The sequence below is a fragment of the Diabrotica virgifera genome, chromosome 8 (genome assembly GCF_917563875.1).
Source record: "Diabrotica virgifera virgifera chromosome 8, PGI_DIABVI_V3a".
In the NCBI taxonomy this organism is placed as follows: Eukaryota; Metazoa; Arthropoda; class Insecta; order Coleoptera; family Chrysomelidae; genus Diabrotica; species Diabrotica virgifera.
Genome location: NC_065450.1, coordinates 98,549,979 through 98,574,108, shown reverse-complemented (window position 1 = coordinate 98,574,108; position 24,130 = coordinate 98,549,979). Strand labels below are relative to the sequence as shown.

General features: G+C 33.7%; 1 protein-coding gene across 1 annotated transcript in view; it reads right to left on the bottom strand.

The window, feature by feature from the left end:
• The window catches only part of LOC114342607 (disco-interacting protein 2), a 1,011,532-nt gene that overhangs the window by 209,136 nt on the left and 778,266 nt on the right, over positions 1 to 24,130 (bottom strand). Inside the window, exons 5-6 of the mRNA XM_050658584.1 lie at positions 7,071 to 7,202; positions 3,650 to 3,895 (exon numbers count right to left, since the gene is read on the bottom strand). Coding sequence (XP_050514541.1) covers positions 3,650 to 3,895; positions 7,071 to 7,202 — 378 coding nt within the window. The remainder of the gene's footprint in view (positions 1 to 3,649; positions 3,896 to 7,070; positions 7,203 to 24,130) is intronic.

Below are 24,130 nucleotides of genomic sequence, written 5' to 3'. Positions count from 1 at the left end.
ATCTGGTCCTACCGCTTTTCCTTTCTTTATTTATTGAAGCGCTTGAGCCACTTCCTCGTTGGTTATTTTGGTGACCATTGCTGCTACTGTCTCCGTTGACTCTACAGGCTGTCTGTCAAATTCTTCATTTAATAAGCTGTCAAAGTACTTTCTCCATCTCTTTTTGACATCCCTTTCGTGAACTAGTATTTTATTATTTTCATATCGGATACATCTAATCTGATTAAAATCTTTTGCTTTCTTTGCTCTCTGTTTGGCTATTTTATATATCTTCCTTTCGCCTTCCCTGGTATCAAGTTGATCGTATAGGTTTGAATACGCTTCTGCTTTGGCTTTTGCTACTCCTACTTTCGCTTCCTTTTTCGCCACCATATAGTTTTGAAGATCTGTGTCGGATCTGGTTTCTTGACACTTTTTATATAATTTTCTCTTCTGTTTTATTTTTCCTTGTACTTCGTTTGACCACCACCAAGTCTCTTTATCCCCAAACTTTTTTCCTGACGTTTTCCCAAGTATTTCAATAGCAGTCTCTCTAATACTACTGGCCATTTTTCTCCAAGTTGTATTAGGGCTTCCTTTCATGTTCCATGTTTTTTTCTACTATTCTTCTCCTGAATAGACCTTCTTTCTCATCTTTCAGCAGCCACCACTTGATTTTTTGTGGTCCTCTCCGATATTTTTGTTTAGTTTCGCTTTTTACTTCGATGTTCAGAACAAGCAGCTTATGTTGTTGGCTTACTGTCTCACTAACTATTACCTTGCAGTCCTTGTATTCACGTATGTCTTCTTTCCTTATCATGAAGTAGTATATTTGGGATTGATGTTATCCACTTTTGTAGGTAATAAGTTGAGTTTCTCTCTTTTTAAAGAATGTGTTAACAATCGCCATATCCAATGCTGTTGCTAATTCAAGCATGTCATCTCCAGCTTCATTTCTAGTTCCAAAGCCTAATCCCCCATGTATTGTTTCATATCCTGTCTTGGTTTGGCCCACATGTGCATTGAAATCACCTCCTATTATAACTTTCTCCTCTGCTGGAATATCACTCAGTACGTCTCCTAATTGATCATAGAAAGCTCTTCTTTCATTCTCACCCAGACCTGTTTGGGGAGCATACACACACAACATTCAATACGTCTTTATCAATTACAAATTTCACTGACATCATTCTATCACTCGTTCTTACAACTTCTACTAAGAATATTTCGAATTCTAATGCGAGTATATAAAGTTTTAGGAGGATTTTTTAGTCTAGAAATATCTTCAATAGATTAAAATTTAAATTTTAAATATAAATAAAAAAACCAAAATACACAAAAATCTTCACCTATTTTGGTTTATTTTTATAAATAATTATTTACTTATAATAGAATTGTTTTCTATTACTTCCATTTAGCGCGCCTATGAGTATAATGTCACAATATTCAGCCTTCATCTTAGTTATGTCAAATAATGCCGACGCATTGTTGCCAAAGTTGCGCAGAACTTTCGAAAAAAGGTGTGCTACTACCTCCCGAAATAATATTGAAGACGCGCTAATGTTGGCTCTTAATTGTTGTGTGGCATTAATCTAGTTTTATTAACTTGTGCTCTAGACCAGGGGTGGGCAAATACTTTTAAGCGCGGGCCAAAATGAAATTTTCAAAATGTCTACCGGGCAGGAGAACTATACCACAGAATAAGAAACAATTGTTTCCTATATTCCTATTCTGTGTCTGTGACTATACCCATTATGTACGCTACGCACAAGCTAATGTTTTTGGTAGCTTTTTTCAGCCCAAGAAATTTTTTGACAAAAATACTATAAGTATCATTTTAAAACATTTGGACAAGTACATTTGACTGTTAATCATAAATAATAGTAATAATAAATTTTCTGGATAAATCTGGATAAATTGTCTTACTTGGGTGTACATGCGTAAAATTTATGCCCAGTAAAATTACAAAATTTTTAATATGGTCCATTATATTAAGCCATAACCAGGATCCAGATGAAAAATGAAATTCAGAAATTCGACCAAGAATAGAGTAATCAAGAGCAGCCTTTTTGAAGATATAGAAATTTCTGAGTAACCAAAGATTCAATCTGCAAATCTGATATCGGATGGTAAAATGTTATGTAGAAAGAATGGACGATGACAGGCTGCCAAAACAAATTTTAAAATGGACGACAAGGGAAAGAAGGAAGAGAGGAAGGCCGAAACAATCCTGACTAGGGAGCATTAAGAAGGCAATGTCGGAAAGGAACCTTCACCCTGGCGAATGCAACAACCGACGAAGCTGAAAAACGCCATGAAAAACCGGGATAATAATAAAAATGTTATATCCACTCTATTTTTCTGTATTGAAATGTTCTTTTTCTTCTTGCAGTACCGTCTTCTATATCGGAGGTTGACTACCATCATAGCAATCCTAACTTTGTTGGCTGCAGCTATGAACAATTTTGCAACCAGGAAATCCTCCTATGTCCCACGTTTCTCCTTCTCAAGATTTTTCTTTGGATTATGAGTCTTAATGGGGAGTATTTTCCCCTCTCATTATGTGGCCTAGATAATCCAGTTTTCTCGTTTGTATGGTTTTTATGAGTTCGCATTCCTTCCCCATTTTCAGCAAAATATTGGATTGTTAATGCTGACTTAATGAAAAATCTGGAAGCTTTTGCGATGTAGCTTTTTAGGAGAATTTTGAAAATACCATGGACCGATCATATTACGAACGAAATGGTGTTACACAGAATGGGGAAGGACTAGAGAACTTTTGACCTTCATTAAAAGGAGAAACACAGCAAGAAGAAAGGGCACATACTTAGATGTGATAAGTACGTTGTTGTAAGTTGTTGCAGCAGCTTATTATGAAGGGTAAACTCGAAGGAAAAGGGGTCTTGGTAGACGACAAATGACGCGGCCGAAAAATATTCGCGTCTGGACCGGGTTAAACACACAGAAAATTTTAAGAAAAGCAGAAGATAGAGATTTAATATTTATATGAAAACTACGAAGACCAATACTGTTGATTTCGGACCAATGCTTTTTTAATGCATTCATTTTTTTTGAATCCTGAGAAAACTAATAAAATATTTTTAAAAAATTTAAACGCAGAATGAAAGAATACATTATTACCAAGGGCCGAAACTCCCTTAGAATATACAAAAAGTTTTTTTTGAATGAGATATTTGAAATTAAAAATCACACTTAAGTTTCTCTTTTTTTCACCCCTGTGACTTATTAAAATAAACATTATAGAAGTTTTCAGGGACTTTTTCGGCTCTCTGTAATGATATAATATTTCATTCTGCGTTTAAACTTTTCAAAAATACTCTCAGGATTCGAAAAAGAATTAATGCATTTAAAAAGCATTTGCCCGAAATTTTGCGCGTACGCTCTTAAAAAATTGCTTGCGTGATTTCTAAACGGGCCGGATAAAGTAAGCAAAAGGGCCGGATACGGCCCCCGGGCCGGCTTTTGCCCACCTCTGCTCTAGACTCTTGCCACTTACGTTTCAAATTTCTTTTTCTGATATCATTTCTCTGATTTTCATTTTATTTAATTTACAATAAAATACAAGCTGTTTGTAAAAATGATAAATTTTAATAACGATTTTAATTTCGAAAGTTAAAAAGTTTGTCAGTTATATTTAAAATATACTTACATGGTCTAAAATTTTGAAGAACGTCGCTAATTTCCGTTATTTCGATTCTTCTTTTATCCTCCCAATTATTTGGTGGTGGCAGTCGAGGTCTGTGATGTAATGGCGGTGGCGATCCAGTACTACTCGTATCAGACAACGGTGGTGGAGGAAACATCTGAGGAGTACTACGGTCTTTGACTCGTTCCCTCTCCGGCGTACTTTCGATTGTTTCTTCATTCACAATACTATCTTCGTCTGACGAAGATTCTAAAAAGTAGATAATAATGGTTTATTTTGAAATTCAAACATACGTAGAAACTTAGCCAACTAAATGAAGATAACATATAAACACGATGCCCTTGGTGACTTAGAGCAAATAACTAATGTGAAGGAATACGAGAATTGTTGAAGTTGGAAAAAGCTAAGTATGACATCAGCATGGTATAGTATAATATTTAAGAGGTACATAACAATATATTATGCTCAGGACTTTTTTTCCTATAATTGGTATTTACACTGTTTACTGTAATTTTAAGAAAAGTTACTGTATATAAAATATTCAAAATCCGTTTGCATATTTGAAAAGAGCATAAAAAACTAAGTTTAATAGTTCTCTTCCGTTTTTTGGTCAGACAATTTAATGACTTTAATTTTAAAATTATATTGAAATTTTTAAGAACTCTGAGATTAAAAGGAATGAAATATTAACTTTTAATAATAAATTATTAAAGTTAACGAACAAATACTCATTTTAAAAATAATCACTATCTATTTACTACATTGGAACAACGCCCTGTATATTGAAACTTCCAAAATCCGTTTGCACATTTAAAAAGAACACAAAAACTGAGTTTATAGGTTCGCTTTACTTTTTTCGGAGAAAATTTAATGCCTTTAATGTTGAAATTAAACATGTTCAAATTTTTAAGAACTCTGAACTTAAAAGTAAGTTTTTGAAACACTTTTATTTAATAATAAATCATTAAAGTTAATGAATACATACTCATTTTAAAAATAATTAATAATTATTTATTACATTGGGACGACCCACTTACTAATCACAAGAAAAATCCAGGTTCTGATTAACAAAAAAATATAAAGTAAATGTGACCTTAAAACAACACCCTGTAGGTATATTGTAATTTTCAAAAACCGTTTACACATTTGAAAAGGGCACAAAAACTAGGTTTAATGGTTCGCTTCCATTTTTTGCGCGACAATTTGATAACATTAATTTTGAAATTATGTCGAAATTTTTAAGAAATCCGAGAACTCTGACAATTATTTCGATATAATTTCAAAAGTAATGTCATTAAATTGTTTGCGCATAAAATTGAAGCGGGTCATTAAACTTAATTTTTTGTGCTCTTTTCAAATGTGAAAACGGATTTTGAAAATTTCAATATACAGAGTGTTGTTTTAAGGTAACAATTACTTTATATTTTTTTGTTAATACGGACCTGGATTTTTCTTGTGATTAGTGAGTGGGTCGTTCCAGTGTAGTGAATAATTATTGATTATTTTTAAAATGAGTATTTATTAATTAACTTTCATAATTTATTGTTAAAAGTGCTTTAAAAACCAATTTTTAATTTCAGAATTCTTAAAAATTTCTAGATATTTAATTTCAAAATTACCGTTATTAAATTTTCTGCGCACAAAAGTAAAGCTAACCTATAAACTCAGTTTTTTGTGCTATTTTAAAATGTCCAGACGGATTTTGGAAATTTCAAAATACAGGGTGTTGGTTGAAATTCACAATTCCTTGATGTTTTTTTGTTAATCCGGACCTGGATTTTTCTTGTGATTACTAAATGGGTCGTTCCAATGTAGTAAATAAGTAGTGATTATTTTGAAAATGAGTATTTGTTCGTTAACTTTAATAGTTTATTATTAAAAGTTAATAACACCTGCTTTTTAATCTCAGAGTTCTTAAAAATTTCAATATAATTTCAAAATTAAAGCCATTCAATTGTCTGGCCAAAAGCTGAAGAGAACCATTAAACTTAGTTTTTTGTACTCTTTTCAAATATGCAAAAGGATTTTGAAAATTTTAATATAAAGGGTGTTATTTCAAGATCACAATGCATTTTTAATTTTTTTTTAATCCGGACCTGGATTTTTTTGTGATTAGTAGTTGGTTGGTTTAGGTTCTAAATGAGATATATGTCTACCAAATATTCAAATAATATACAAGGTGGTTCTAAAGTTATGGGTCCAGAAAGGAATGGGCAAAATCGATAAAACACCCTGTAACTAGGTTATAAAAATCGGTGACGCAATAAATGTAGTACATATATCTAGAATCGCCTCAGTGACCTCTATTCACCATTCAAGTATTTCCGTTTCCCAATGAAACACCCTGTATAATAATAGACAATTTCAACTACCTATTCCTTATGTTCATCCTTCCTTTATTTTTTTGGGGTCAGATTGTTCTTTCCTCTTCTTCAAGTACCCTGTCCGTTGCGAACGTTGTTTATTAAGATGGTAATTCTGATTTTGCTTGCACCGCTTCTCCACTTCTGAATAGTTCGACTGATGTAAGCCTGAACCACGTCCGCAGATTTTGTAGCCACGAGTGTCTTCTACTGCCTGGCCCTCGCTTAGTGTCTATTTTCTCCTGGACAATCAATTGCAATACTTATCGTGTCTGAATATGTGGCCCAGATATTCAAGTTTCTTCTTTCAAGATTGTTCTTTGATCGGGCTATATGCCCTATGCCACTGAGAAAGAGTGCGATGTGCTCAGAGAAATCTAGCAACACTGCTTTACACGTCAACTCTTCCTCTCTCCCACCTTACCACTTTCGTCTCGCTGCATTGCACAGTGTCGGCCTAGCAACCTTCGAAGATGGAGGTCACGGTCACTGTTTCCGCCAAAATGAAATTCATGCTGTGATACGTTTTTTAAACGCAAAAAGGATTTCATCTATTGATATTCATCCTCAGTTAATCGAAGTTTATGGGTAAATTGCATCTGTTCAACATGTTCGCAAATGGTGTAGAGAATTCAGTGAAGGCCGAACGGAAATTCACGATTGATCTGAAAGCCTTCCGCTCCCATGTTCATCGTAAATTTCCGTTCATTGCGGAAATGTTGAAGAGATATGAACCCTTACCTATAAACTAAGATTAACCGACGATGAATGTCAATAGATGAAACCCATTTTGCATTTAAAAAACGTAACACAGCATGAATTTCACATTGGCGGAAACAGTGACCGTGACCTCCATCTTCGAAGCTTGCTAGGCCGACACTGTGCAATGCAGCGAGACGAAAGTGGTAAGGTGAGAGAGAGGAAGAGTTGAGGTGTAAAGCAGTGTTGCTAGATTTCTCCCAGAAAGTCGCACACTTTCTCTGCGGCATATAGAACCTTATTTAACTAATGTTTATTACATAAGCCGAACTTATGTTCGAACAACTCAGGAATCTACTTACCAGAATCGTGTCTATCCCGGTCAGGACTTCTCGCCATAACTGATGTTCTTTTGGACGGCATCGGCATCGAAGGTTTGTGTCTATTCTGCAAGGCTTGCGCGAGAGCCTGTTGAACGGCCTCTTGTCGCACTTCTATAACAGTAATAGCAATAAGTCTTTAATGTGCATCTTACTAAATTCATGGTAATGCCATTACACGTAATATCTAACAAAGATTGTTCATCAACTACTCAAGACAAAAATACGATGACAGTTTCAGACTTGCTTTCTACTACCGTTCTACTAAGCGTTTAGAATGCTAATTAAAAGTAAACTTGAATAGGCAAACCTATATTATATGTACATATAGAATTTCCTTTCCGACCAATAAAATATTCTCCGGAATAAATTAATAATTTACATCTGAATTCATGGCTGTAAATCAATATCTAATTTAAAATCTATTTAGAAGGATGAAATATAAAACGTGTTTTCTTTTGTTTTTTCAACAATACATACTTCCATTAACTCTTTACAATATTGTTATAATCGAATGCAAGCTACGAAGATTTTTAAATAATTATTAAATGCAGATTTTATATTTAGTGAGTTTAAAGAGTATGAAATTTTAATGTGGTGATTTGTTTTTGAGGTAAAACCGACTGGGTCGCTTTTAAAGTAAGGAAAAATATTAGACCAGGATCCCGCGTACCAAAAAAAGTTGATTAATAGCAAGCTGAACATTTGTTAATAGCTTAACGGTGTCTAGTCGGACAAACTTTGATGTATGGGAACACTGAAACAATGGACGTTTCAATTGTAGAACTGGTTAAAAATTTGGAACGTCAGACTACGAAAACGTTCCATGTATTTTGTCGGACAGAACTTCCAATTGATTTGTTACCATTTCATTAAACTCTTATGTAAAAATCAGACTAGTGTTTATCACCTACTGGGCATTTTAGTGAGCGGAACACGAAGAACATGTCAAATGACAGGAATAATGTAATAGCAGTCTGATTTTTGCAAGAGAGTTTAATGAAAGGGTAACAAATCAATTGGATGTTCTGTCCGACAAAATACATGGGACGTTTTACAACATAGCTTAAATTATTTAGAGAACTGGTTTAAGTCGAATAGATTAAAATTTTGAGTCTAAAACGCAGTGCATGTTGTTAAGAAAACATAATCTGCCGACACCCAGACTATACCTTAATGCAAATTCCTTAGGATTTCGTAGATACAGTTTTTAGGACTGTTTTTCGACAAAAGACTTGCATGAAGAAATCATGTTTAATATGTAAAAAAAAGTGTCAAACTGGTTTGAATTTATAGAACAGCAATAGCCAGCTACAATTGGGGAGAATATTCTACATAATTATTAAGCATTTACAAATCACTAATCAGAACAAAAATCGATTATGGCCTTAATGTGTATACTATATCAGTGTATCATATATCAGTTAGCCACAGAGTATTACTCGCAAAAATTGAGGTAATTCAAAATACCGCATTAAGAATTGTAACAGGAGCTTTTCGAACATCGGCTGTATAAAGTCTCCAACGTCTGATAGGAGAGATAAAGGGGTGATACACACGCGAGTAAGTACGCGAACTTATGGCTCGACGACCTTTTTCGCGCGTGTATCACAGCAAGTACGCGTACTTTAAATCCGCCGAGTAGGTACGCCGTCGATCCAACAAGTTTGAAATCTTAACCCGTACGTGTATCACTGCCACGAGCCGCGAGCCTCGAGCCATCATTTTATTGCGTTTAAAGTTACACTTATATTTTCATTAATTAAGCAAATTGCCTAGAAATAATTCAATCCTTCATTGTTGAAAGAAGACAAGTTACATTTTATAAGTTTTGAGAAAACCGTAAAACACTATTTTAAGCTATACTAAATTATTTTTGATTATTTGTTTTTGAGTAAACCTAATTATTTATAGGGTGTTTTATCCTCCTGATGAAAATATTACCCTCTTATCTATGATATTTTTTTTGTTACCCACACTTTTCGATTTCGTCTTTTTTTTATTAGTATTAAAAATATATAACACGATAGGATACGATACGAAGTATATAATACGATAAAATTCCTAAATAGCACAAACCACTGACGGCGACCGCCATCTTTAAAACCGCGTACTTTAAGTCTGCCGTGTATCACACGCCTAAAGCGTGATATACACCCAAACTTAAAGTACGCGGGTTTAAAGATCGCGGACTTACTCGGCTCGCCGTCGGTGATACACGGCAGATTTACTCATAACTGATTGCGATGTCGTCGAGAGAATATGCTTTGTGCTATTTAGGAATTTTATCATATTATATACTTCGTATCCTATCCTATCGTATTATATATTTTTAATACTAATAAAAAAGACGATATCGAAAAGTGTGGGTAACAAACAAAATATCATAGATAAGAGGGTAATATTTTCATCAGGAGGATAAAACAGCCTATAAATAATTAGGTTTACTCAAAAACAAATAATTAAAAAGCTTAAAATAGTGTTTTACGGTTTTCTCAAAACTTATAAAATGTAACTTGTCTCCTTTCAACAATAAACGATTGGATTATTTCTAGGCGATTTGCTTAATTCGTGAAAATATAAGTGTAACTTAAAACGCAATAACATGATGGCTCGAGGCTCGCGGCTCGTGGCAGTGATACACGTACGGGTTACGAGTAAGATTTCAAACTTGTTGGATCGACGGCGTACTTACTCGGCGGACTTAAAGTACGCGTACTTGCTGTGATACACGCGCGAAAAAGGTCGTCGAGCCATAAGTTCGCGTACTTACTCGCGTGTGTATCACACGCTTTACCGCTCCATTTAAGAAGATAGTTAAACTAGAAACTTAACTTAACTTTTTTTGGTTTTAGAACCTAATCTTCACAACCCACTAGGTCCCCATAACGCACGAGTAACTGCAAATTTAGCATACTTTCCTCCCCTACTGTAAAACAACTAGTAAAACAACTGTTTTTTGCAAAAATTATTCTTTAGTCATCAAAATAATCTTCTTTATCGGTGATACAATCATTTCAACGCTTTTCTAATTTTTCCATGCAGCCCTTGTAAAATGATTTATCTTTGCCTTTAAAACAGGCTTCAGTTTCGGTGATTACTTCCTCATCGGAGCAATATCTTGCCACGAAGCATCTTCTTAAGATCGGAAAAAGGTTGTAATTGCTGGCGTCCAAATCTGGATTACACGGTGGGTGTTGAATCAATTTAAAGCCCAATTCGTGCATTTTTGCCATTGTTTTCATCGACTTGTGAGAAGGTGCATTGTCTTGGTGAAACAACAATTTTTTCTTTACAAATGAAGCCTTTTGTTTGCGATCTCAGTCTTCAAATGCTCCGATAAACCAAAATATAGTAGTCGCTGTTGATTGATTCTCCACGTTTCACGTGCCGGCGTGTTCGTTGGTCTTTGGTCGCTTTGGACAGATTTCTCTGGGTGCTGTCCACTCAAGATGACTGCCGATTTGACTCCTGAGTGAAGTGATCGATCCACGTTTTATCCATTGCGATATACCGACGCAAAAACTCCGATTTATTCCGATTAAACATGTTCAAACAGCACCGAGATTCATAAACTCGTTGTTGTTTTTGTTGTGGTGTGAGAAAACCGCGGCACCCATTTGCAAAACAGCTTTCTCATATCTAAATGTTTATGTATAACAGTCAAAAATGTCAAAATGCTGCCCTTTGATAACTTTGGAGTGTCAGTCTCTTGAAACTTCACTTTGCAGTTTTCCATAATAATTTTCAGTATGTTTTCGAGGTTTTCGGGATAACTGCATCATTTGCCCTTTCGGAGCGCTCAGCATCATTGGTGTCGGTACGGCCGCGTTTGAATTTAGCAAACCATCGTTTAACGGTTGCAATAGATGGAGATACATTTTGAGAGCCATTGCTCAGATAGACCTTGGTAATACATTTTGAGAGCCATTGCTCAGTTTGAACGGTATTTTTCTCATCAAATAAAAATTCGAAATTGCTTTGAATCCATTGTTTATAAAAATCTCAAAAGTAGCGCCACTTCAAGCACTCGATAAATAATGACCCGAATGCCATGAACATTTGACTGTATGCTTTTGAAGGCTAATTAAAGTCGCCATCTCATTGTTAGGTCCGGAACTTATTGACCGACTAGTAGGTAATCTGAAGCAGATATACTTAATTTTCTAAATATGTATGTACAGTGCATTTTGTGGATTACCTATACCTTTCTGAATAAGCTATTAAGTTCACCAACTTTAAAAATTAAACACGTACTATATTAGAGACATACAATGTCGAGACACTATAATGGTAAGGGAGCCCAAGCGGGGATTTTTGTAGTTACTCGAGCGCGTTAGATTATCACATGGGGTGAAAACGTGTACCCTGTAAATGTACCTCTACGACATATTGGCTCTCTGTATACAGGGGAGTTCGTTAAGGGGGGTCCGAAAAAAAATCTATCTTTAGAAAAACTCAAAATCGTCAGATTAAGATAAGGTAAGTTATGTACACGCAAAACAGTGCATGTATATTAAAAAAATCTGACGATTTGAGCAGAGCGTAAGAAAAAGGGTGTCACAAAGTTTCACAACAAAAAAACCAAATAAAAAACTAAAAAATATGTAAAAAATGAATAACCATTTTCAATTTCGTTGCAAAATCAAAACACAGCCGAACCATATTCTAGTCCAATCAGAGAGTGCTGCAAGCACCCCTACCAGTTTCGAAACTTATTAGTCTCTCATCAGGAGGCACATATGCTGCTCTCCCTGATCCAACCAAAACAAACCCCAGCGTGCAGTCCCGGATTGCAACGAACGAAATGGCATAGATGCCCTAGCGGCAACTGCTAGCAAAAAGACTAAGATTTTACTCTAATGGCATATAAAACAACATAATGCTATTCTACATCCCACCAGAATGAAAACAATGGGAACCAGAGAAGGTTCCCATTGTTTTCATTCTGGTGGGATGTAGAATAGCATTATGTTGTTTTATATGCCATTAGAGTGAAAACTTAGTCTTTTAAAAAATATGTGTTCAATATTTTTCAAAAATCTATCGAATGATACCAAACAAGACTCCTCACGGGTGAAGGGTGGGGGTAAATTTAAAATTTTAAATACGAACCCCACGATATTTCGCGAAATGAACATCAGATCGAAAAACTGCAAAATACACGTATTCAATGTTTTTCAAAAATCTATCGAAAGGTACCAAACATGACTCCCACTGGGGTGGGGGTTACTTTAAAATCTTAAATAGGAGAATAGGAGCCCCCAATTTTTATTGCAGATTTGGATTCTTTACGTAACAATAAGCAACGTTTATTTAAGACATTTTTCGAATTATGAATAGACGGCGCTATAATCGGAAAAAACGATTGTTAGAAATGGAAAATTAAATTAAAAAAATGGAAAGTCCTCCACTTTATGGGAAACTTAACTTAACTTTTTTTGGTTTTAAGAGAACCTACTCTTCACAACCCAATAGGCAACGCTCGAGTAACTACAAATTGAGCATACTTTCCTCCCCTACTATAATTAAATAAAAAAATATTCTCGTTATTAGTTGACATAATATCTACCCACGAAATCGAACACTAAAGTAATGATTAGTCATTATAATAACTCTTTAAAAAAATATCACTGTGTGTGGTATCTATATCAAAATTATACTCTCCTAGATCTAATATACTTAATTTTGAAGATGGATCTGATTGAAAAGAAATATTATAATAGTATGATACAGTTGATCCAAAAAAGGCATAACCAAGACATCTAAAGTGAAAGTTATCCTTCAACACCAAATTGTTCTATATGGTCCACATAGTATTCAGTAAAAAGCCATTTTGAGCGTCGGCTTTGGAGGGAGGTGGAGGAGAAGTATCTTGTATATCTGGGTACTCATATTAATGAACGCAGGAACCCTAGTACAGAAATAAAAAGTAGAATTACCAAAGCAAGAACAAGTTTTATGAAATTTAAGAAAATCCTGTGCAGTCAGATCTAAATTTGGAACTTCGCGTAAGAATGTTTCGGTGTTATATATTCCCAGTACTACCTTACCGGGTTGAAGCATGGACCCTGACAGAATCTCTTTTAAAAAACCTAGAAGCATTTGAGATGTGGGTCTACCGCCGTATTCTGAAGATCAGTTGGGTAGAAAGAGTCACAAACGAAAGGGTTTTGTACCGTTTGAATAAAAGTTGCGAAGTAGTGAACACGGTTAAAAGGCGCAAATTGGAATACTTTGTTCATATAATGCGTCACCCAGAAAAATATGACATACTTCACCTTGTCTTCTTCAAGTGCCATCTTCGTTCCGAAGGTTGGCGATCATCAGGGCTATACGTATTTTCGAAACTGCTGACCGACACAATTCGTTGTTGCTACAGCTATACCATTCCCGTAGATTCTTTAGCCAGGAGTTTCGTCTTCTTCCTATGGACCTTTTTCCTGCTATCTTCCCCTGCATAATTATTCGAAGCAGTTCATATCTTTCGCCTCTTGTAATGTGTCCCAAGTATTGCAGTTTTCGTTTTTTGATCGTAAATATGACTTCCTTTTCTTTATTCATTCTTCTCAAGACCTCGACGTTTGTGACTCTCTCCGTCCATGTTATTCTCAAGATTCTGCGATACATCCACAGTTCAAATGCCTCTAATTTTTTGGTATCAATCTTTTTCAGCGTCCATGACTCCATTTCGTAGAACAGAACAGAAAGTACGTAACATCTCATCAGGCGAAGTTTCATTTCAAGGCTCAAATCTCTTCCACAGAACTCTTCATTTTAGTGAATATGGATCTGGCTTTTTCTATTCTTATTTTGATTTCTGCTGAGCTATCGTTGTCTTCATTTATTAAAGTGCCTAAATATTTGTATTTGCTAACTCGATCGATAATTTCATTGCGTAAATATAAATTTTGGACATTTCGTGTTGATTTCGATATTACCATAAATTTAGTTTTCTTTATGTTTAAAGATAGTCCATATTCTTCGCTGCAGTCTGCTGTCTTATTCACCAATGTCTGTAGCTCTTCAAGTGTTTCTGCGATCAGAACGGTGTCGTCGGCAAATATCAGATTGTTTAATCTAATACAATTTATTTTAATACCTATGGATTGCTCAGAGAGTGTTCTATTCATTACGTCTTCGGAATAGAGATTAAACAGGGTTGGTGACAGTATACACCCTTGTCTCACATCTCGCTTTATTTCAATTTCTTCAATGGTATTATTCTCTACTCTCACTACTGCTTTCTGATTGTAGTACATATTTGCTATTAGTCGGATGTCTCGTTTATCTAAATTCTTTCTGCCAGGAGGCTGATTAGATGATCATGCCGCACTTTATCAAAGGCCTTGTTATAATCTATGAAACACATGAATACATCTTGATTTATGTCAAGACATCTTTGAGACATAAAGTTCAGTGCAAACAACGCCTCTCTTGTTCCGAGTCCATTTCGGAATCCAAACTGGGTATCATTGATGTCCATTTCCAGTTTTCTGTGTACTCTAGGGTGTATAATTTTCAGGAATATTTTTAGTACATGTTTTTCACGTTTTTCGTCAATATTTCTAAAACTATGCGGTTTAGCGTGAATAATGTTCTATACAAAAATGTTCTACATTAAATTCTAAACAAAAAAGATCGTATGCATAATCTTTATAAATTGAACGGGTCCAAAGTTACGGAGGTAGTATAGTATAATTGGTTCAAAAAAAGGCCTAACCCCGTCATCCCAAATTAAAGTTTTCCTCCAACACCAAATTGTTCTATATGGTCCACATATTATTCAATAAAAAGATACACATTTTGAGCGTCGAGTTTGGGAGGGGGGAGAAGTCGGTAAATTAGTATTTTTTTACGTTTTTCGTTAATATTTCTAAACCTAAGCGGTTTAGCGTGAACAACATTCTATACAAAAATGTTCTACATTGAATTTGAAAGGAAAAAGGTCCTATGCATAATTGTTCTAAACTCAACGGTTCCGGAGTTACGGAGGGTGTAAAGTGGAGGTTTTCCATATTTTTTATATTGTTTGGACAAATTATAAATATTATTACTAAAGAAACTATTTTTTTACCAGGATTTTGTTTTCTAAATATAGTTTGCTATTTCATTGGCCAGTGGTATGTTACTAATAAGTCCTTGAAGGAACGTCAACCTCACCAAGAGGATTCTACAGGCCTAGGCCATATAAATCTATGGTACGAACAAACCCAATCTGAACTTTCTATGGATAATGTCGCATGAATATCTTTCCAACAGTAAAATTTTTGTTTCAAATTTAATATAGAACCCTTTTTTACAGAATATTGTTCACGCTAAACCGCTTAGGTTTAGAAATATTGACGAAAAACGTAAAAAACTACTAATTTGCCGACTTCTCCCCTCCACCTCCCCCAAACCCGACGCTCAAAATGGTGTAATATGTAGACCACGTAGAACAATTTGGTGTTGGAGGAAAACTTTTATTTTGGATGACGGGGTTAGGCCTTCTTTTAACTAATTATACTATACTACCTCCGTACCTTTGGAACCGTTCATTTTAGAAGGAATATGCATATGACCTTTTTTGTTTAAAATTTAATCTAGAACATTTTTGTATAGAACATTGTTCACGCTAAACCGCATAGTTTTAGAAATATTGACGAAAAACGTAAAAAAACTCCTAATTTACCGACATCTCCCCCAAACCCGACGTTCAAGATGGTGTAACTTTTTACTGAACAATATAATGTGGACCATAAAAACAATTTGGTGTTGAAGGATAACTTTCACTTTGGATGTCTGGGTTTGGGTCTAGTTACCAAACTATAATGACTTGGGAACTGATTTGACTTATCTTTATTTTACATTTTCAGGTGGAAATTGAGAGGTCAAAATAAAATAAAAATTATCATTACATTGTAATTTAGTTATGTATAAAAATAAAAATAAATTACATAAATAAGACTTAAATTTATAAGACACATTAATTACCATAACAAAAAGATAAAAGAAAATTCTAAACTGATGAACTTACTGAAGCCTATAAGCTGGGTCGTATCACGTACGTTTGCCGTCCGTATATTTTTATTAAAGCATGACTTTAATAAAAAACCACGTAAGCCCACTAAGTATTTTACGTGACACCGAGAATGAAGGAAAAAGTAAATAAGAAAAACTCTTTTTCTAAAAGATTCATAACGCGTTGGGCCTATTGTTATTCCACTTTTGTTAGCAAGTCAATTTTGGGGACCTTAAAAGTATAGTCACACAAGGTCTGTGAATGAACGACGTAACCGTTTTATGAAAGGAAAATTAGACTAAATGGGAATGGGGGTTTATAACCCATATTGTATTACAGCGATAGTACAGTTGTTTCCCAAATGGTATTAATAATAATTGGATGCCTCAGAAGTCAAACGGTAAGTCAATTCTCCCTAAAAATTCCTTGAAGCCTTGAAGTTTAACACACATTATTATATATTATAATATCATTATTTCCTTGTTTGTATTTATGAATATGTTACCCATATTATGATAAATAAAGACGGTTTATTTGTTTTTAATAATTGCTTATATTTCTGCAACTACATTCAGAAACATCTTAGTATCTCATTTTAAACACTTATTGACTTACACCCGATTGGCTTCTGAGGCATCGAATTAATGCATATACACCAGGGAAATAAGGCAAAAATATACCATGTTCGGGACACTTGAGCAGCCAGGTTGCAAATGGTTTTTTTGGTACTATATACCTAATACATTATAAATACAAAAATGCCCGTCACAGTTTGGACGAGAAATTTAGTTATTAACAAATAAGGGTCAAAAATGAGAGTTTTTTCGTTTAAATCGCTACAGGTAAAAATAGGGTAATTAAATGTCTTATTTATAATATTTTTCTTTTAGTAGATGAGCCAAGGTTTAAAATAGCGTTTTTTGAATTTTGGTCTGATTCTTTGTTGCTTCGGATATTGCAAAATAAAACTAAAATTTCGAAAATAAATAATTTGCTATAACTTTTGCGAAAATGAATTTAGGACTTTCATATTGCATGAAAAGTTGAGTCAAACAGTCCATACAATGCACAAAAAATTTTAAGACGATGCGTCAATTAGTTTAAATTTTATTCAATTTGTTTATCCCAAAGAGCTTTTTCTTCGCAATGTTATTGTTCAGAAAATAATAATGATACAGCAATTCTGTAAACACAACATGAAAGAAGAATAGTCATATTTTCAACACATTAAAAAAAATCATTAAAAAGTCATTTTTATCACTCAGAAAACATTTTACTAAAATAGAGTCATTTTTGGCTTATAAACAATTTGAATAACTTTGTTAATATTGACTGTAGGCTAAAACTACAATGGAATTTGAAAACTGGTATTTTTATACGAATTTTCAAAGAAGCCTAGGTTACCTTTTTGTCTAGGTTAATTACGGTCAAAGTTAGCCACTTTTTTTATTTAATTGACGGCTACTTTGTTTATAACAATTAAGTAACCTAACTAGAGCCATTTTGAAGTTGAAGATATATAGGTTATGTGTAAAAGTTTGAGTAAACTTTGAACCTCAACAGAGTGGTTAATAAAGCTTTAAAAATGGCGTCCGAACGGAATTAATTCGTGGTCGGTGGAGGGGAATTACTAAAATACGTGCACTCAAAAAATGAAACTGATTCTGCAAAGATATGCTGCGATTAATATCGCTGGAACTTGTTGATGGATTTTGATCACAATTTTTTTAATTTGTATGTACTCGTAGTCTTATATAGTATGTTATGTACACACAACCCCACCTAACATTACAAAATGTTAGGGGGAAGTCCCCTTATCACTTAGGGATATAAAAAATAGATTACGAACGATTCTAAGACCTACCGAATATACATAATATATAATTTCATAAAAATCGGTCAAGCGGTCTAGGAGGAGTATGGAAATTAACACTGTGACAGGAGAATTTTATAGATGTAAATATATAGATGGCTATTAACAAATAGGAGTTGGTGATAGAAGAGTGAAAATTAAGGGTGATATGTATTTTTTAATTCTACATCATATAAAATTAAGGTAGATAATTTTTTCCAAAAAAATAATAAAATGTCAAGTGGGGCAACCCCCCTTATAACTTATGGGTATAAAAAATAGATTAAAACCTCTTCAACGGCGTACGGGATAAACGTGTAAAATTTTATAAAAATCGGCCAAGCCGTTTCGGAGTAGTATGGTAACTAACACTGTTACAGGACAATTTGATGTATATAGAAGTAACTGCGAATTAAATAATAAAAGTGGATAACTTTGAACCTAATTAACCTAGAGAAAAAGTTTTTTTTTCTGAAAATTCGTATAAAAATACCAGCTTTTGAAATCCTACAGTAGATTTACTCTATAGTCAATATTAACAAAGATATTTAAATTGTTTAGAAGCCAAAAATGACTCTATTTTACTAAACTTTTTTCGGAGTGATAAAAACGACTTTTTAATGATTTTTTTCAATATTATAAAAATACAACTATTATTCTTGCATGTGGTTTCCACAGAATTGCTATGTCATTATTATTTTCTGAACAATGACATTGCGAAAAAAAAGCTCTTTGCGATAAACAAATTGAATAAAATTTAAACTAATTGACGAATCGTCTTAAAAATTTTTGTGCATTATATGGAATGTTTGACTCAACTTTCCGTGTAATATAAAAGTCTTCAGGCCATTTTCGCAAAAATTAAAGCACATTTTTTATTTTTGAAATTTTAGTCTTATTTTGCACTTTCCGAAACAAAAAAGGATCGGACCAAAATTCAAAAAGTGCTATTTTAAACCTTGGCTCATCTACAAAAAGAAGAATATTATAAATAAGATATTTAATTACCCTATTTTTACCTGTAGCGATTTAAACAAAAAAACTGCCATTTTTGACCCTTATTTGTTAATAACTAAGTTTCTCGTCCGAACTGTGACGGGCATTTTTGTATTTATAATCCATTTGCAACCTGGCTGCTCAAGTGTCCCGACAAAAACCTTATTTCCTGGACTAATAGTCTAACAAACAATACACATAGGTACTATACTAAGGACAACAAAAAAATTTATTCAATTTAATATTTTTCGAAATCCTTTGTTTTTGACTTCTTAATCTTCTTCTTTGGAGTACGGTCCTGACAATGATAATATACATCACGTTGTAAACCGCTGCGATATTTATCAGTTTTTAAATGATAAAAACACAGTTTAAAATTATTTTGTTAGTTCCTCTACATTGTTATAGTGGAAACACCATGTAAACCCCGCAAACCTGACGTGAGTACCAAAAACCACATCTATTATATTTATATTAATAATAATATAACCTATAAAATATCCAAGAAATATAAATAAGACCAGTTTTGGGCCAAGATCCACACAGGTTTTTGAACCGGCGACAGGGCCGGCCTTGCAACGTCTCCAAAATTAATCAAACATGACTTCGAATAACACCATGAACACTACACAAACTACATCTCACATCTCATATTCCAGTGTTGTTAACACGTTTAAACAACCAACAAAAGACGAAGCCATAGTTCTTTCTAGTATTGAAGGAACCAAAGTTCAAGAGTACATCATAGCCGTCGGTTCAATAGTTGGTCCACGTAACGTATCTTTCGCTTCCAGAATAGCCAATAATAGAATATGTATATATCTCTCTTCTAAAAATATGGTTGATTCATTGCTGCATTCCCACAAATACGTCAATATAAAAGAAACTCAAGTAGAAATAAGAAGACTTATCACTCCAGCTCAAAGACTGATAATATCAAACGCTGGTCCTTCTGTTCCAACCACGTTAATTAAACAAGAACTACGTAAAATGGGTATAAGCGCCGTCTCTAAAATGACTTTTCTTAGGGTAGGAATGCCTGAAAGCGAATACAGCCATGTGTTGAGTTTTAGAAGGCAAACATTTATCACACCTTTAGAAAATATGTCCATTCCCGATTCTTTCATGATCTCTCATGATAATGCCACTTACAGACTATACCTTTCTATAGAAGGATTCAACTGTTCAAAATGCAAGACTATTGGTCACCAGGAAACAGAATGTCCTGACAATGCTAATACAATCACTTCTAATGCAACCACTTCTAATACAACCAATCTTGACTCAACCAATTCTAATCCACCCACTTCTAATACAACAAATCCTGACCCAACCAATTCTAATCCAACCACTTCTAAAGCTCTTCCAGAAACCTCCCAAAACACACAATATATAACAAATCTACCTTATAACCAAACAGAACAAAAACCTTCTGACAAAGCCTTAATATCCACCTCTAACGATCACCCAGCATCTTCCCAAAATATATTAGATCAGATCCCAGACGTACAGGTCTCTAATAACCAATTAGAATCTACCATAGAAACTGACGACATGTCAAGACCTACAAATAATACAAATGAAACAAACACTTTAAAAATAACAACATCATCAACTTCCAACAAGATCAGCAATCTTACTCCATTAGAAATAACACAACCTAAAATTATTCCAAACGTCACAAAACATCCAAAAAGGCTCATCTCATCGTCTCCAGAAATCAACGAAAATACCACACAGACCGATTCTCATATCTTCACTTCTCCAGTAACAAGGAAATCAAAGAAAAAAACAAAAACGTCTAAAAGAAATTCTCGAGATGAACTTTTACTTTCCCTAGAGACAATTAAAGACAAAATCGCATACAGATCACCACCATTTGTCCTTAACTTCGACGAAATATGTGACTTTCTCGAAAACACATTAAACGCAAAACATCCCGAAATAACCTCAAAAAACTATTCGAACGAAACAGCCGAATTAATTCAGATCCTTAATTTTGTTCACGCTTATACCCACAATTCAAAATTAAAAAATAATATAACTCGATTAAGAAAGAAACTAAGCCCCAATAATTTCTCTTCCACAGAGGAGACCGATGAAACACATTCTCAGTCAGAACTCGAAAATGTCTAATCTAACCCCTATATATTACAGTGGAATATCAATGGTTTCTACACCCATTTAGAACAATTAAAACTTCTAATAAACGAAACATGCCCTAAGATCTTATGTCTTCAAGAAACCCATTTTAAGCAATACAATATTAATCTTCAAAACTACCAATGTTTTCCAAAAAATAGAATAGCACAACAGGCAAGTGGCGGAGTAGCCATCCTTGTAAGAACAGACCTAGAAGCTAAGCCAATCACGTTAAGAGTGTCCTCAATTTCAAAAAGAAAGAAGATCCCATAGAATCACAGACGATGACCTCAAGACAATCCTCACCAAAAAAGTTTCATCAGTGTTAACATATTTAAAAGACATCAAATTGTATAATATTAAATTAAATTGTATTATATATTTAATGTAATACTTTGTATTGTCATATCCACTAATAACCCTGCGCCGTTGATGTGGTTTTGTGTTTTAAATAAAAAAAAAAAAAAATCTTCTTCTTTATTTTGTTTAATATATTTCAATATAATTTTCGATAGTCCGTATTCTCACATTGACGATTTAATTTACAATACATATATTTAATATTTAAAATGTGTAATTATAACAAAATACTGTGAATTAAATTTGTGATTATTTGAGGTGAGATTTAGTTATTGTATTACTAATAGTCGGAGTGATAGAAGCGGATTTTGCTCGTGATAAGTAATATGGACAAACTATACGGGGACATGCTGAATTAGTTGTGTACATCACTTTCCCATACGGGCAAACAGCAGAGCCGGGGACGAGGGTATTTATAAGGGGTCGAAGCCGCGGTTTTTATTCTTTTTTTTTGTGACGCTCGTGATCGAGATAGTACACAAAATTTTTTGGGAATAAGTAGATTATGACGTAATTAAGCAAAATCTCCAGGGGCGGACAGCTGCGAATATTTACCAAGGGGTGGCGAGCAGAAGTGAATATAAAAATCTGGCTAATTGGCTCTGCCAAAGCCATTTTTCAAAAAAAAAAAAGAATATAAAAATTATAAGGAGTTTTTTGTGACGTTCGTGATCGAGATAGTGCTCCAAAATTTGGGAATAAGTAGATCATGACTTAACTAAGCAAAATCTTCAGGGGCGGAACGCTGCTAGGGTTACAAAGGGGTGGCGGGCAGGGGTAAATATAAAAAATATAAGGGGTTTTTTGTGATGTTCGTGATCGAGATAGTGCACCAAAGTTTGGAAATAGGTAGATCATGACGTATCTAAGCAAAATCTCCAGAGGCGGAACACTACGTGGCGAAAAGAGGGGTAGCGAGCAGGGATGAATATAAAAAATTAAAGGGGTGAATAAAAAAATATGTATTTTATTCTCAATTAATTAATTTGCTAGAAACATAGGTACTAAGTTACTAAAGTTAAACCATAAATAAGTAATGAGCTCATTATTTTCATGGCAACTCCAGTCACCAAGATAGCCGATAGAATTACATACATTGAACAACTTGATATAGTAGCACCAGGTATCTAAGAGACTCATTAATATTCAGGTCAGGGGAGTGCTGTTTTTCTAGGTGTGGAATTCCAAACAAGGGATCTACCTGTTTTATGAAATGATCACTAGTTTATGTAATTTCACACCTCGAACAATAGCAATCCGCTGAGCTGAATATTAATGAGTCTCTTAGATAGATGGTAGAACTTTAATACCATATGCCTGTTCCCTGTGATACATTGCTGTTTCATCGCAATGACATACTTTTGCTGTTGAATATTTTGATTCGTCACCTGCATTCGAATATAACAGAATATTTAAAGTAACATTTATTTATACCAATCTTGTCAAGTATGTACCTATAATTATTTATTTATTTAACTTGTGTTTGCATCACTTGCATTAACTGCATGTTTTAATTTTGAATGACAATAACTTTTTTTAATGCCTATGTTATTATGTAGTAGGTAACTACCTATTACACAGAGTAATTAATATTTTCCTAAAAACCTATTTGATAGAAAAACAATATGTAAGTGATTCTAAAGGACTTCTATTATTAAAGTTATTAAATAACTTTATTTAATAATAATATAAAGGGTGTAACAAAAAAGCAGGTCATAAATGAAATCAAATATTCTGGGACCAAAAATAGTTCGATTTAACCTAACTTATCTTGTTAGTACAAATGTGCACATAAAAAGTTATATAGCCCTTTGAAGTTACAAGATGAAAATCGATTTTTTCCAATATATCGAAAACTATTAGGGATTTTTTATTGAAAATGGACAGGTGGCATTCTTATGGCCGGAATTTTATGGGAGTTTTGTTCCCTTAGACTTGTTCCTCAATTAAATTATTATTGTAGTACCTACCATTAGTTAAATACAATGTTTTTAAAGCTTTTTTCCTCTTAGTACTTTTTTGACAAGCCAGTTTTTATCGAGATATTTTGAAAATTTGCAAAACCCACCACATATTTGTAATGGTTTAAGTAAGATTATAGAATATGATTACCAGTTCTCTCTAATCTAACTTAACCCACCATTTAAAAATATGTGGTGGATTTTACAAATGTTCAAAATATCTCAATAAAGACTGGTTTATCGAAAAAGTAGGTACTAACAGGCAAAAAATACCACAATAATAATTTAACTGGTCGTACACAAATATTTTATTTTAGGGAACAAAACCCCCATAAAATTTTTTGGGGTGCACACATTTCACTTTTACTTTTTACTGTTTTTAAAAAAATTTCTATTAGTTTTTGATATATTGGAAAAATCGATTTTAATTTTGTTACTTCCAAGGGCTGTAACTTTTTTTATGTGCACATTTGTACTAGGTAAAATAGGTTCAATCAAAATATATTTGGTCCCATAATATGTGATTTAATTTATGACCTGCCTTTTTGTTACACACTGTATATTATAATATTATAATATTTTATTTCTGTTATGAAGATAAATGAAATGAATAATGATTTATGTGTTTAACGGTATGATAAAGCAATGTGCTTAACAGCATTAATATGATAAAGCACAGTCTAAAGCAAACCTAATTAAATTAATTTAAGAACTATTGTTACCAACT